At 39.1% G+C, this 13,795-nt stretch overlaps 1 protein-coding gene across 2 annotated transcripts; it reads right to left on the bottom strand.

The window, feature by feature from the left end:
* Window positions 1-8,751: 8,751 nt before the first annotated feature.
* LOC146487618 (uncharacterized) lies at window positions 8,752-11,243 on the bottom strand. Of its 2 annotated transcripts, none has more exons than XM_085128697.1 (4): window positions 10,899-11,243; window positions 10,520-10,777; window positions 10,054-10,274; window positions 8,752-9,480 (listed from the first exon to the last, which is right to left on the bottom strand). In XM_085128697.1, the coding sequence occupies exons 2-4, from the start codon at window positions 10,572-10,574 to the stop codon at window positions 9,391-9,393; spliced, it is 366 nt and encodes a 121-aa protein (XP_084984823.1). In that variant the 5' UTR covers window positions 10,575-10,777; window positions 10,899-11,243; the 3' UTR covers window positions 8,752-9,390. The 2 variants fall into 2 exon arrangements, with proteins under 2 accessions (XP_084984823.1, XP_084984828.1); XM_085128702.1 differs by having other exon boundaries at window positions 10,520-10,774.
* Window positions 11,244-13,795: the final 2,552 nt, after the last annotated feature.

Here is a 13,795-nt window from a genome sequence, read left to right as displayed (position 1 = left end):
TATACAAAACATATTTCCTTTTGATTGTAAATCCCGACAAACCACCGCGGAATGGGACTATGTAAAACCCGGATACTGACGGGCGGATGCAGACAATGGATGGCGGACAGGGCTTAAAAAAAAATAGGATGTTAATACTGTTAAATTTGATTGGTTAATCGTCACCTTCTAAAAAATGCTAGCTTTGTTTTTTTTTTAATTGAAATTAATTTATTTCTTATTGTCCGTCAAACAGCGAAAACGCTATAGAATGTTTCTTCTCCTTTTTCAACCACATCAGTCTGAGTTTGCAGTGGAACTCCTTACATTAGTACGACACACCATCCTGCAAAACACGTTCACATTCATGGACATTTACGGCATAATCTGATTAAGGGAAAAGCACTGTATGAGCTCTTGTTAGGCATTATAGATTGGAAATCGTGGTTATTGTTCAAATAGACAGATCAATACAAGTTATTAAAAAAATTATTTTAAGATATCCAAAGATTTCCCTGCGTAAGATTTGCGATAGTGTTGTTTTCCTACCAGGAAATCTGCACACAAGCAACGTTTCCTTTCAAGTTTTGATTTAGAGCAGAGCAGGGAGCTAATCAACTTAGTCTTGAACAATCGTGACGAATTAAAGATCACAATTTTTGTGGTTCCTCGCTGAAACGAACATGAACTTTTCATGCTTGAAAAAATGTCACTTTTTTTCTCTGTGAAAATTTTATGGGTTCCATGTTTGGACGTTTCCGGTCACGAAAAAGTTACGTTCTGCCAAGATGTCTGATGGAGAGGAAGACGAGTTAGAAGAGCCAGTGTTCCTTGTTAAAAGGTGATATAAATGCCAATTTAGTCTTTGCAGCATATGGAAAATTAAATGTTCAAAAAAGAGAAAAACCAAAATCCGCAATGAATATCAAAACCAAAAAGACGCAAAAACCAATAAGAAAAGCCCCCCTATTGCAAGGAAAACTTGCAAGGAATGCAGAGAAGGGAGGAGGAGTATTGATGTCAATCGTACTTCCCAACTTGAATCATTCATTTGTTTCGGTTCCGGTTCCGTTTCCGGATTCTGGATTTCCTGGTTTTCCATACGCCGGTAAATACACAGTTTTCAACGTCAAAAGGTTGAAGTTCATAGTGACAACTGCTAAAAGGCATGTTTACGTTTCTTGCTTTTGTTACCTCCTTAATAAAACACAACTTCTAATGCACTCCAATCTTTTTTAGCTCTAAATCTTTGTAAGCTTTACATCATCTGTAGATATTTTTTCTAAATCGACTGACTCAGAAATCGTAACTTTCTCTTTTTTCAACAAAGTTGACGCTACTGCCCTAACGTGAGTGTTTTTGTCTTTATTACGCAAAAGGTTGAGGCCTTAATTGCTTGGCTTCTTCCTTTAGGCTTGTAGTGTAACATCACTGATGGCAGGTTTGTTCAGCCACAGGAGTGTTATGGCTGTGGAGGACATCAATGTCAATCCTGGAAAGGGAGAGAAGACACCATAATGAATTTTATATTTTCAAACTTATTGACGTGCTGAGCAAACTGTTTTGTTGTCGTTGTTATTATTGTTATTGAAATTTTGGGGGGTAGACCACTCATAGTACTAGTAGCAACTGAGAAGAATGCAATAAAACCAATCATTTTTCTCGTTCTCGTTAAGAAAGCAAAGGCTTGCTTCAATAAGAATTTCAAACAGCATCAATTTTTAACAAGAAACACTGTTAGTGTTAGATTAAACCATTATTTCTTATGTTGCATGAGAAAATACATTATTATTATCTTCACTGAAAGCCAATGAATAATTTGTAGAAAAGTTAATAATTTGCTTAATCATGTGACATACAAAATAATTATACTAATGACGTGACGTACACCTATACCTGTATGCATGATTTATTATACCAAATGATCTCAACTAACCTCCCCTTTTACTACTAATGCAAATCAAGTATAAAGATTACTACTCACGGTGGGGCGTTGAGAACAGCCAGCATCACAAAGAAGAGAAATGAATGATACATCATTACTCAATTCTTGCATGCCTTCCTCTCGAGCATCCACCAACTAGGTTAAGAAGCTTAAATCAGTATATTTTTTACTTGAAATAAAATATTTTACAAATAGAATTAATCTATTGAGCAGTGCATCTGCCCAGTTATAGACAATGTCTAAATGTAGTAAGAATATAAAGTGGCCATCGATATGCAGGTGAGTTGATGTTGTTACCACATATGTTGTCTGCGATGTTCAGTGTTGTTGGAATTTCATTGCAATTCCCTGCCATGCTTGTGCTTTTCACGGCTACTGTACAAGCTAGGTAGTTATGTTGAAATTGTCATGATTAATTCTAAATTACCTTTTGAATCACCTGCGCCACTTGTATGTCTCTCACATCACTTATATTGTAATAGCCAACAGCCTTGGCTATGTCACCTGTCACTTTATACCAGTAAGCTGCTGGGGAGGGGAATGGAAAGCCGATGCCACACTGAACAATGGAGTGGGCAATCATTTTACCCACTTCCGTTAGTATACCAGAGTATACAATGGTGGCAGAATATTTGGGCATGAGTCGTCAATCAGGCCCTTCAAAAAGGACAAGATTGAGTCCACCATCTGCCTTCGCAATGCAACCAAACAGACGAGTGTAAAATTCCCTCTTTGGACCACCCACATCAACAGCTGGTTGATTGTTGAACCAGACTGACAATGGACTTGTAGCATCAAATTTGTTGCTTTTGTAGAAGGGCAGTGCAACTGGCCCAGTCAGCTGCTTAGCCAGCCTCACTATAATGCATGATAAATTCTCATGATCTGTGGACAATATAGAAAATGCAATGATTAAAACCAAATTGTCAAGATATGATCATTGTTCTTTTGGCCAGTGCAAGAATTTAACCTTCCCTTAATTTAGGAATGGGTGCATGTGATGGTTGGTCATTACTTTCTTCTATCTTGGTAAAAAGTAGCAAGCCTACATAATTCATACCAAATGGAAAGGGATATCTGGCGCGAGAATTTGGGATGGGAATCTCATTTTGTTCAAGCATCATTTTTGGGAACACTCAACTGGCCTCAACGTCTGGCTGACCCTAAGAGAAAAGATGACTGCAAGCAGATAAGATATCTTATGTATTATTTATTTTTCTTTGGGTACTTATTTTAATGTAAAGGGGTGATTTTTTAGGACAACTTTATATTCCATGTCCTGCAACATGCAATAAACCTTTAGTGTTGTCTGCTGAGACCTCATGCCAAAGCCCATGCATCAAGTCTTCGTCCGCAACGTCAACATTGCGTGCTTTATAACAACAGTACAGTTGTGTTTGTGACTGCATACTATTGTGGTCTCATGTAGCTGCATATACATGTATAATGTACTATCCATACATGCTGTAATTTTCAATTTTTTTAACCTCGGGAGGAAGGGGGTACTTTTTTTCAAACGGTGTTCTTTTTACTTCGCTTTGTGTAGTATTCATTACCATGATCTGAGACAAGGGCAATAAAAATCAAACTGAGATAGATACGTTTTGATAAAAAATTTTAACCACAATTTATTCATGTACAGTGTAGCTGTCCATGCTACATTGTCATTTAATAATTAGGTGAGAAGATGCAAAGCAATGATATATATTGCAATTGAAAAGAAAAAAAATTGTAGCTGAATAGAGTTATTGATGGAACAGACCTGTTTCTTTTCCATTATAAAAGCATCAAGTAGTAAATAATATTATTATTGTATTAAGTTACTGTACATCTTAGTGGCACACATGGCAAAACTAATTATGGACAAGGAAAACAAAACCAGGTTATGAAATAAGGGCTGTTTCTGACAGTCTCTTATCTCTAAAGTACAATTTAAGTGATTTACTAATGACCCATACTAAAAATGGTCTGTAAGAATGGCTTGTGTAGTCTCATTATGAGAACATTTTCAGACGCATTCATTTGAGCAAAGAACCGAACCTGAATGTCACGCAAATAAGGAAAGTCTCGATGCGAAACAACATCATGTGATAGATGACATGATAATCACGAGGCATCTCCCTTGTCATAGAGTGCAAGTCCATGTTTTACAGTGCCGCTAGCCAACTTTTATAAGCTTAGTAAAACCCTATTTGGCAGTTCTGAATAATACATGTTTCTTTAACCCCAAAATGGGTGGCACTTTCGAAACCCACTGGGGTGATTCCACTTACAAGTACAAGTGGTTGGTATTGGTATCTGCGGGAGGACTGGTCTGGAAATCTGATAGAAGGTTGTTCATTTTTGGATTTCCCTAGTAATGATCTAATCCATTCACAATATTTAAATTACAAAAACAGGATGGACAGAATTTACCGTTTTTCTTCCCCAGCCGTACTGCTGCCACCACCATTGCATATGAGGTGATGGTGGCTAATGGTTGATGCATTAAAACTGTCACTGCAATTAATGCATGTGACCACTGGGCAAGTACTCCTGTCATTTGGCGATTCTTGCCCCTGAAATAATATTGTTAAAGTACAATATTAAATATATTATTAGGGACATAACATTAAGTGAACATACAGGGGAAAACATCATCATAACTGTGTAAACAGGGGATTTCCCCAAACGTTTGAAACCACTGAATGAAAACAGTAAAAACACCTTGCTCCCTGATAGGCTAACTAATAGTTTGTTGGGTGGCCACCATAAGGATGTTGTTGGAATTGTTGGAAGTCCCATTGAGACTGCCCAGTAAGTAAGATACAGCTCATACAAGATACTCACAATCCATTGTAACACACCTTAATTAATCCAAGAGAGGGTATTGTGGATTCCCTTTACAGACAACTTAAAATAAACAAAAACATCTACTAAATTATGAACACTCCCAACCTTATATTGCCTGTTAATACATTTTGGATTCTTTTTTCTTCCCTGCATTCACTATCTGACCTGTACAATCAGGTCTAGTGTTCTAGTAAACACTAAGTTCTTCTATTGTGTGATGTGCTATATATTTTAAGAAGTACTTTAAACAGTTGTAAATAATTAATGTTTTAATTTATTTTCTTATCAGGAGATAAACTAGAAAGGGAAAACCTCATCAATCTCCTTTTCACTTGGATTTGTGAATAAACGGCTATTATTATTATTATTATTATTATTAAAAGAAATGATTTAGAAATACATGAAACAAGAAATATGAGTGATAGGAACTGATGTTTCGGTGCATCTTGCGCCATTATCAAGGTACATAATTAATGGTAAAAAGCGGTTTAGGTCGGAAGAAAGGTTGTTTTAACTGGAAAGCCTTATTGGATTCCCTCCCCCCACCTCCCCCCCCCCCCCCCCCCTCGCACCTCGTCTTAATCTTAGTAATTTTAGAAAGCCTCCACCACAAGACCTCCTGGGTAAATTATGGACACTCCTTAAAGTTATTCTCGTCTGTTAATTTGGTTTAATAGTCACTTTGGTATGTCATGTTCTCAGGCGTGAGTAGTGAGCTGTATTAATTGTGGCATTGAGTTACCAGTCACAGAGGTGCGAGAGCATCAGATGCATTGATGTGTTGATGATGAAATGTAAGTTTCTAGATGAAAATATTTCCTGTTTTTTTTTCATATACAGTCCTGTTATCTGTCATTTTCTTTGTAGGTAAATATACATACATTTATTTGATTGCATTGCAGTGAACAATATTATTTGAATTGTTAATAATAATAATAATAATAATAATAATAATAATAAATATGAGTGATAGGAACCGACGTTTCGGTGCATCTTGCGCCATTATCAAGGTACATAATTAATGGTAAAAAGCGGTTTGTAAAGGCTAAGTTGAAGCGAATTTGCATAACATAGCGGCAAGCTAATTACTTAAATACTTTCACACGAAGAGAATCGGACTGCACATTCAATGTTGGTTTAAGCTCTTGAATATACATTTCATTGACAAGGCAGTCAAATTTGTTCATGCATTTCTTGAGCACATTGAAGCGTGCTAAGAAATTGTTCAGAACAGCAGTGTTATGTTCTTTGTAGTAATGCTGACAGATTGATGACGCCTTTTGATGGTCTTAGCAGCAAGGTGGGAAAGACCATTCAACCCGTGTTTACTAGCCGTAAGCTTAATCAAGATCTAAGCCTGCGTGAGCCCAAGCCCAACATTGTAACCCAGCAGTGTGTTGTTTATTTATTCAAGTGTGACCTGTGTGATGCAGGTTATGTTGGGTATACAAAGGGCCACCTTCACAATGCGTTGAGGGACACCGTCAAAAGGCGTCATCAATCTGCAAGCATTACTACAAAGAACATAACACTGCTGTTCCGAACAATTTCTTAGCACGCTTCAATGTGCTCAAGAAATGCATGAACAAATTTGACTGCCTTGTCAATGAAATGTTGTATATTCAAGAGCTTAAACCAACATTGAATGTGCAGTCCGATTCTCTTCGTGCGAAAGTATTTAAGTAATTAGCTTGCCACTATGTTATGCAAATTCGCTTCAACTTAGCCTTTACAAACCGCTTTTTACCATTAATTATGTACCTTGATAATGGCGCAAGATGCACCGAAACGTCAGTTCCTATCACTCATATTTATTATTATTATTATTATTATTATTATTATTAACAATTCAAATAATATTGTTCACTGCAATGCAATCAAATAAATGTATGTATATTTACCTACAAAGAAAATGACAGATAACAGGACTGTATATGAAAAAAAAACAGGAAATATTTTCATCTAGAAACTTACATTTCATCATCAACACATCAATGCATCTGATGCTCTCGCACCTCTGTGACTGGTAACTCAATGCCACAATTAATACAGCTCACTACTCACGCCTGAGAACATGACATACCAAAGTGACTATTAAACCAAATTAACAGACGAGAATAACTTTAAGGAGTGTCCATAATTTACCCAGGAGGTCTTGTGGTGGAGGCTTTCTACAATTACTAAGATTAAGACGAGGTGCGAGGGGGGGGGGGAGGTGGGGGGAGGGAATCCAATAAGGCTTTCCAGTTAAAACAACCTTTCTTCCGACCTAAACCTGCCAGCTGAAGAGTAACTTTCATTGCTTTACTCAGTGGAGCCACCTGACTTTTATCCGCCAAACAGTAAAACTCGTGGGTCCAAGTCTCTCGCTTATAATACATCTTGCTCTTGCTTACTTTGCCCTTCTTTGGCGGTGGCTGTGACATTTGAACACTTGAACATGTGGAAGGACCCGGTCTTGAGTGGTATGGAGCAAAAAAGGCTTGAAAATTCTGTAACACCCTTGATGAACGAGACTTCCCTGACTCTTGAGATGTTGATGGTCGAACATTTAGAGTGGACAACGACATCAAAGTTGCAGTGGTGGATGTGGATTGCTGAGAATCTCCAGTTTCCCTTGCATTTGAACTAGCTGTCTGGGTGGAATACTGCTGAAGGAAACGAGTTGCCTCTTGTAACAAAGAGACAGCTCTCTGGCGACCGAATGCCTCCCCAACGCCCACCATGCTTTCGCCATCGTATCATCGGGGAGTGATGCCCAGTCCCCCCCCCCCCCGGTTTGAGTGCCATGCCGAATAAGATGTCATCAGTTCATAATTCAATGTTGGAACAGAATATAGCAATGCCAGAGCTGCACATGTGAATATCATATTTCACAATGCAACTGTTGAATGACAGAAAAGAACATTCCAATGTCAGAATTGCATATCACAATGCAAGTATTGGATTGCAGAATTGAATATTCCAATATCAAAACTGCATATTTAAATACCACAATACAACTCTGAATTTTGATGGTAATCACACTCCATAATGATAAGCATGATACATAATAATTATTATTTGATAAAACAGTGTTTTTCTTTGTATCCGTCTTCCCCTGCAACAAAATAATGAGTCACATCGTTTATTCAACATTCATCTTGGTCAATAAGACAACAACACTGTTACTTTACTTCTTCCATTACAATAAAACTGTAATTGTAGACTGATGCAAGACTTCCCGTTGCATTTTCTTCAACACTGTTTTCATCATGTTTGTTTATCCTTTTTGCTCCTTTATGTTGTATGCATTTAATTTACAGACTGGACTGTCTGGCTTGCCGGTTGTGGCAAATGGAAGGCGCTATCAGTCTCCTGGAATGCTATGCTGGCACACCAAAAATAAGTGTTCACCAGTTTGAGTCCTAACACGTGTAGGGGTCAATAGTTGCGGTTCCACGAGAGCTTTTGCCCACGGGAAAGTACGACGTTGCCCAAGGGGAGTACATGTTTTGTGTGTGACCTATAAGAAAACAGTGAAAGTACCCACGAAAAATCACTAGGGATACATCAAAGAGAACAAAAGAATAACCCATGACACTCCTGGAGCCAAGTCAAGCGGAGCCAAATCAACCGGGTATTGCCATATAAGAGGCAGAAGAACGACTGCAAGGCGACCATACGTTTCGCGGTTTGCGATGTCCATGATGCATTAAATTTCCCGCCAAACACTACCAGGTCAAAAGTTGACCTTAGGTAATTATTTGCAATGTAACTGGAAAATATCACCTAACCGGAAACCCAAGCCGATCCCAACCCAGGCCAATTACCCACTGGGAAACCTCGGGCAGAAGGTATGTGTAACCACAACTAATGACATCATGCAACAATGTGAGCCAAGCTGACAAGCGGTCATGTTGAAATGCAGACCATGCAGACCGTGCAGACTGAGTGTTATTTTTTTTACTTGTACCTTTTTTTCTTGTTGGACATTAATTAAAGTAGTTTATACCAGGGCGTACCCAATCGATGAAAATCGATGATCGGAAAAGCAATCGATCAATCGATGCCAATCGATGTATGTTAGTTAATTGGCATCGATTGGTATCGGCCAATCGATAACCAATCGATAATCACACAAAAGTGTTCATGAATCATCGATTGTCATTGATTGGGGTTTCATATTTTCTCTAATCAAAAAGATTACTTCAATGTATCACATCAAAAATCGAAGTTATTTCGTACGCCATTTTGTCCATCTGTCAATTTTAACTACGCAATGGTTGCGTCGTACCTAGATCCGATGCAAAACTTTTAATTTATTTTTCTTAGTATTCCAACAGGTCTCTGCCCACACGCTGAGAACATGGAATTGTCAGTAATACCAGTCAGTTCTATCCAGAATTCTGAGAATTACACCGAGCTGAGATTGCGTGTGACGTAGAACAGCTAGCGTACAACACAGTCAAAATACAACAATCAGCTCAACAATGCGTTGCTTTGGAAGTTTTAAATCATAAACATAACTGTAATTAAACACAATAAAACATGAATAAAATAAATTCACAAATGATTACGCATGTTTTGTATTTTATCTCTTTATTCATTCCAGTTCATTCTCAGTTCAGCGTCAGCTGCATTACAAATCTGGTTTAACTAGTATCCTCTTCCAGCGCGTACTGCCCTGGTGTATACGCCTTGGTTCTCTCCAAGCGGCGGTGATTTTGAAACCAGGTGGATACCTGTAGAAGAAAAAAAACAATATGCTATTAGTTATTATGAAATTATTCCCATTATTAGCATAAATCCTACTTTTTTCAGTTTTTTTTTTTTTACACTCTGCGCAACAGTGACCCTGGCCGCAACTACAATAGTCACTGGCGTGGTGCAAGCACGCACAGAGACTTTGGTAACACCAACTCACCCACGTGTAGGGAAGGTGTAGCTGATTTTTCAGGAGTTCAATAAGAATTTCCCTTCTGGTTATCCTTTTTCTGCCGATTTTGAATACCTTTGGTGCACCTCACACGAGCCTTAATACTATCCTGAAGCAGCTTAATTCTTTGGGATGTTCGATTTCTTCGCCAGACAACTTTGAAAGCAGTTTAAGATGCGATGCTTGTCAAGTGACTCTAAGTTATCCGCAGAAAACCCATAAAGCTGTTTGGATGCTAAAACGGCATTCAAGGGAGGCGGTTCATCAAGTGAAAGCTGGTTGGATACTTGACAATGAAAACAATGTGAAACGATCCAAGCCGAGAGGTAAATTTTACTAATTTTAGCACTCATTTTACGTTTATAAAACATCATAATACCTGGTCTTTTTCGAGGCCCAGTGACGACGTCAGACGCTCTATCATCGAGCTTGTCGGCAGCCCTTTTGACGCTTTATATACCGTGTCCATTGCTGCCAGCTCCATTTTGTCAAACGTCTTCCTCTTTTTTGGTCCACTGTTTGGATCTGTTTGAGCGGTTTGGGCTGTGTCTGTGCTCTGCACAGCCTGCAGGCTCAGCTCGCCCTTACCTTTACTTCTCGCTGACGGTGGAGAAAACCAGAGAAAATCAGAGAAAACACATGCAAAAAAACCCAGAAGTAACGAAGTTAATATGTGTAATATTCAGGATATTTCAGGGGTTTTTTTGGGGGTGTGGCATTTCCTATTTCACACGTTTTACTTTGCGGTTATTTACTTTTTCTGGTTTTTATTAAAAAACCCCAGGACATAGCAGTGATGTGGTCACAACATCGCCTTAGTAATTCAGTAAAATAATTATACTCACCTTTCCTTTCTAGCAGGTTTTTTTGTTCGTCCTCACTCGCCAAAAACTTTTTCATGGCTTCCCACGGTTCTCTTCCAGCGCCAGATGGGAAAGTAGAGGGCGGGTTATTCAACAGCGTGGATAACGTGCCCTGCGAGCGTCGGACGATTTCTTTTGCAAAAAATCCAACTGAGATGGTCGGGTGTTTTTGAATGAAACCTCTTACGGCCTTTGCGATCGTAGATGGAGTTTCTGTTTCAGCCACCTCTCCCTCGCCTGCTAGATTTAAACAGATTTAAAGAATGAAGTGATTGATCGGATTTTAATAAACTGAAAAACGGCTACACATTTTAGCTTGCTTTGAAAGTGCTGTTGGACTTTATAACCTGAGTGAACTTACCATCGAAAACCTTGCCGCCACATCCTTCTACAAATTGGAGCACTTTCTCCTTTTCCGAGGCCGGTATTTCCACAGTGATCTGCAAAAAACGTGACGGTTATTAATAAGTTTTTGCCGGTTTCGCCATGAATGAATCTGATGAATCAGTTCAGTTCAATGATTGATTGCGAGTACCAGACTGACCTTCAGCTTAGCAGATTCTTCGCTTGCTTCAACTTGAACGATTTCGTTATTATTCACAGTGACTGTATTATTACCCATAATGACCTTGACACAAAACAGCAGTAAAACAGAAATACGTTCGCAGAATACCGAATTTGTTTTGACCGCTCGACTGATGAAATCTGACGAACTGGAAAGAACCTGAAAGAACAGCTGACGACATCCAACACCACGTGTTTCCTGAGCGTTTCCTGCGAAAACAATGAATTAAAACGCATCCGCGGTGAAGCATGACATGACACTGCATGACAGGCATACAGACTAGAAAAAAAATTTTTTTTGCAACAAGGTAAACTCCTGCTTTACTAATCGAGTAGATCAGAGTTTTTTTGGAAGTAAAACGAAAAGGGTTTTGAAAGTGTTTACAAGGGCTTTCAAGGGTTTACAATCGTTTTTAAAGTGTTTGGTGTTAAGGGTTTCAAATGCCCGTTCCCCCCTCCCCTCCCGGGTTCAAATGGGCAGTCGAGTGAGTGAGTAAGTGAGTCACAGGGATAACAACCTTGCTGATTCTGAACACGTCGTGACTTTCATCAGCTGCTTTGATTTGCCTGCGGGGAAGTTGAGCAGAAAAATACTTGATCCAGTTGATCAAATTATTGTTCTCAACAGGATGCAGAGATATGACAGACTTTTTTCCAAAACGAGCAAAGGAACCTCTTCAAAGTCTTCCTCATCAGGAGTACATGTCTTACCAACAACAAGACCAGACCAAGAGAGGACCTTAGTATCATCACTGTTGGCAAGCGACAATATTGACAAGGTTAGTTCAATACCTGTTTATTATTGTTATTATACAGTGTATTATTCGTTCATTAAGAACAGTTTAACTCAGTATTTCTTAGTTTTAATAATGACCTCCATTGGGTCAGTAGTAATGTTATACAGTACTACTCTTCTCCAGTCTTCTCAGTACCCAACAGCACAGCTCGTAATTTCGCCCACCTTATTTTGATCTGATAATTTTAACTTTTAGATCGAGTCAAGGACAAAAGTTCAAATTGAAAAAGAACTTGGAACAAGACTCGGAAGGTCCATTGCAAAGTCCAGTACATCTACAACAACGCAACCCAAACCTGATAAAACTACTTCGGACATTTCTGTAGAGGAAATAGTGAGGGATAATGTTGACAAATTCCAACGGGAACAATTGGCCATGGCAAGAAGTGTACAAAAAGTAATTTTGTCGTCTACTCTAGCATCCGTCAGAACCGCGGCAACTATTGGTCCCGAAATTCTAACTACTTTAAGTACAGAGGTAGAAAAGTTCGAAGAAAACGCTTTACGACAAGTCAAGATCGTTCTCGAAATGTCACAAATATCATCAAGGGAGGCAACAGGATCAAAAGCTGTACAATGTCTGTTGCAAGACATGGTTGAGTATTCCGCACTTCTTGATATGTATCGCGCAAAAGTACGAGATATGCAGACACAGTTAAGAGATAAAGAAATTGCGCTTGAAGAACTTAAGGCACTAACGGAACAAAACAATATTAATCGTGCTGTTCCTGATATAGCTATTAAAATTGCTGCTATGATGGAAAATCCTGATAAAGACTGTTTAGTATTGGCTTCCTTACTTAAGAACTTGATTCACAATCGAGGCACGCCAGTTAAGCGATGGAGCGATGAGACGAAATCCCTCTTTACAACCATTCTTGACTATGGAGGTCCAGCGTTGGCCAAAATCGTTAAGGATAAAATTGGTGGTCCCAGTTTAAACACGATGTACCGCACAGCAAGGTGTAACTATGCCATTCCTATTAAGTTAGAGGAAAACGCCATGAAACTAGCCGCATCATTTTACAAGAAAATTGGCTATAATGGCGTTTTCCAGCTGGCGATCGACGCAACTGCGGTCATTCCCACCCTGCGCGTTAAAGGTAATAAGCTGATAGGTTTGGCAACAGAAAGTGAGTGTGTCCTCACTACCGCTCAAGACATTATAGATGTAGTGAAGGATGGAAGTAACGAAAGGGCTAAACAAGCTAATGCATTTTTGCTGGCACCACTGGAAGATCACGTACCGTCGTTTGTTTTGGCTATCAGCCCTGTTTATAAGGGTCAAGACCACGCCCTTGTGAACCACTGGTTCAATCAAGTCGCTTTGTGGGGATTGCGTAACGGTATGAAAGTAGTTGGATTAGGAGCGGATGGTGATTCCAAAGTCCGTAAATATTATGTCGATCGCTTCAAAAAACGGGAAGAGGACAGAAACGATATCGTCAGTCTTCATTATAACTCCTTTGAGTTCAACATTGTAGTTGAAGACTATCAGAACATGGATATTGATACTTCCGTACCAACCCTCATGTTCCCAGATTGGCGACATCTAATAAAAAAATGGCGCAACCAACTACTGAACGTTAAACGCATTCTCATTATTGGCAAAGGTACCGCTCAAATAGAACATATAATAAAGGTGCTTGAAAAGGACAGAATAAGATCGGGTCTATGGAAAAGTGACGTTTTCATGAAAGACAAGCAGAACGTCAATGCGGCCATGAGAATTTTACAGAAAGAAGTCAGGGTTTGTATGAAAGAGTGGAGTGATAAGGAAACTCTTGCGACAAGAGCATACTTGCAAATGGGGCAGTATTTGCTAGAGGCGTATACGGAGAGGGAATTGACTGTGCAACAACGCGCAAAGCTTGCCTGGGCACCTGTGACATTCCTTC

This window comes from Pavona decussata, unplaced genomic scaffold (genome assembly GCF_977016875.1).
Source record: "Pavona decussata unplaced genomic scaffold, jaPavDecu1.1 SCAFFOLD_14, whole genome shotgun sequence".
Lineage (NCBI taxonomy): Eukaryota > Metazoa > Cnidaria > Anthozoa > Scleractinia > Agariciidae > Pavona > Pavona decussata.
Note: the sequence above shows the minus strand (reverse complement) of the source record. Positions and strands in the feature narration are given on the sequence as shown.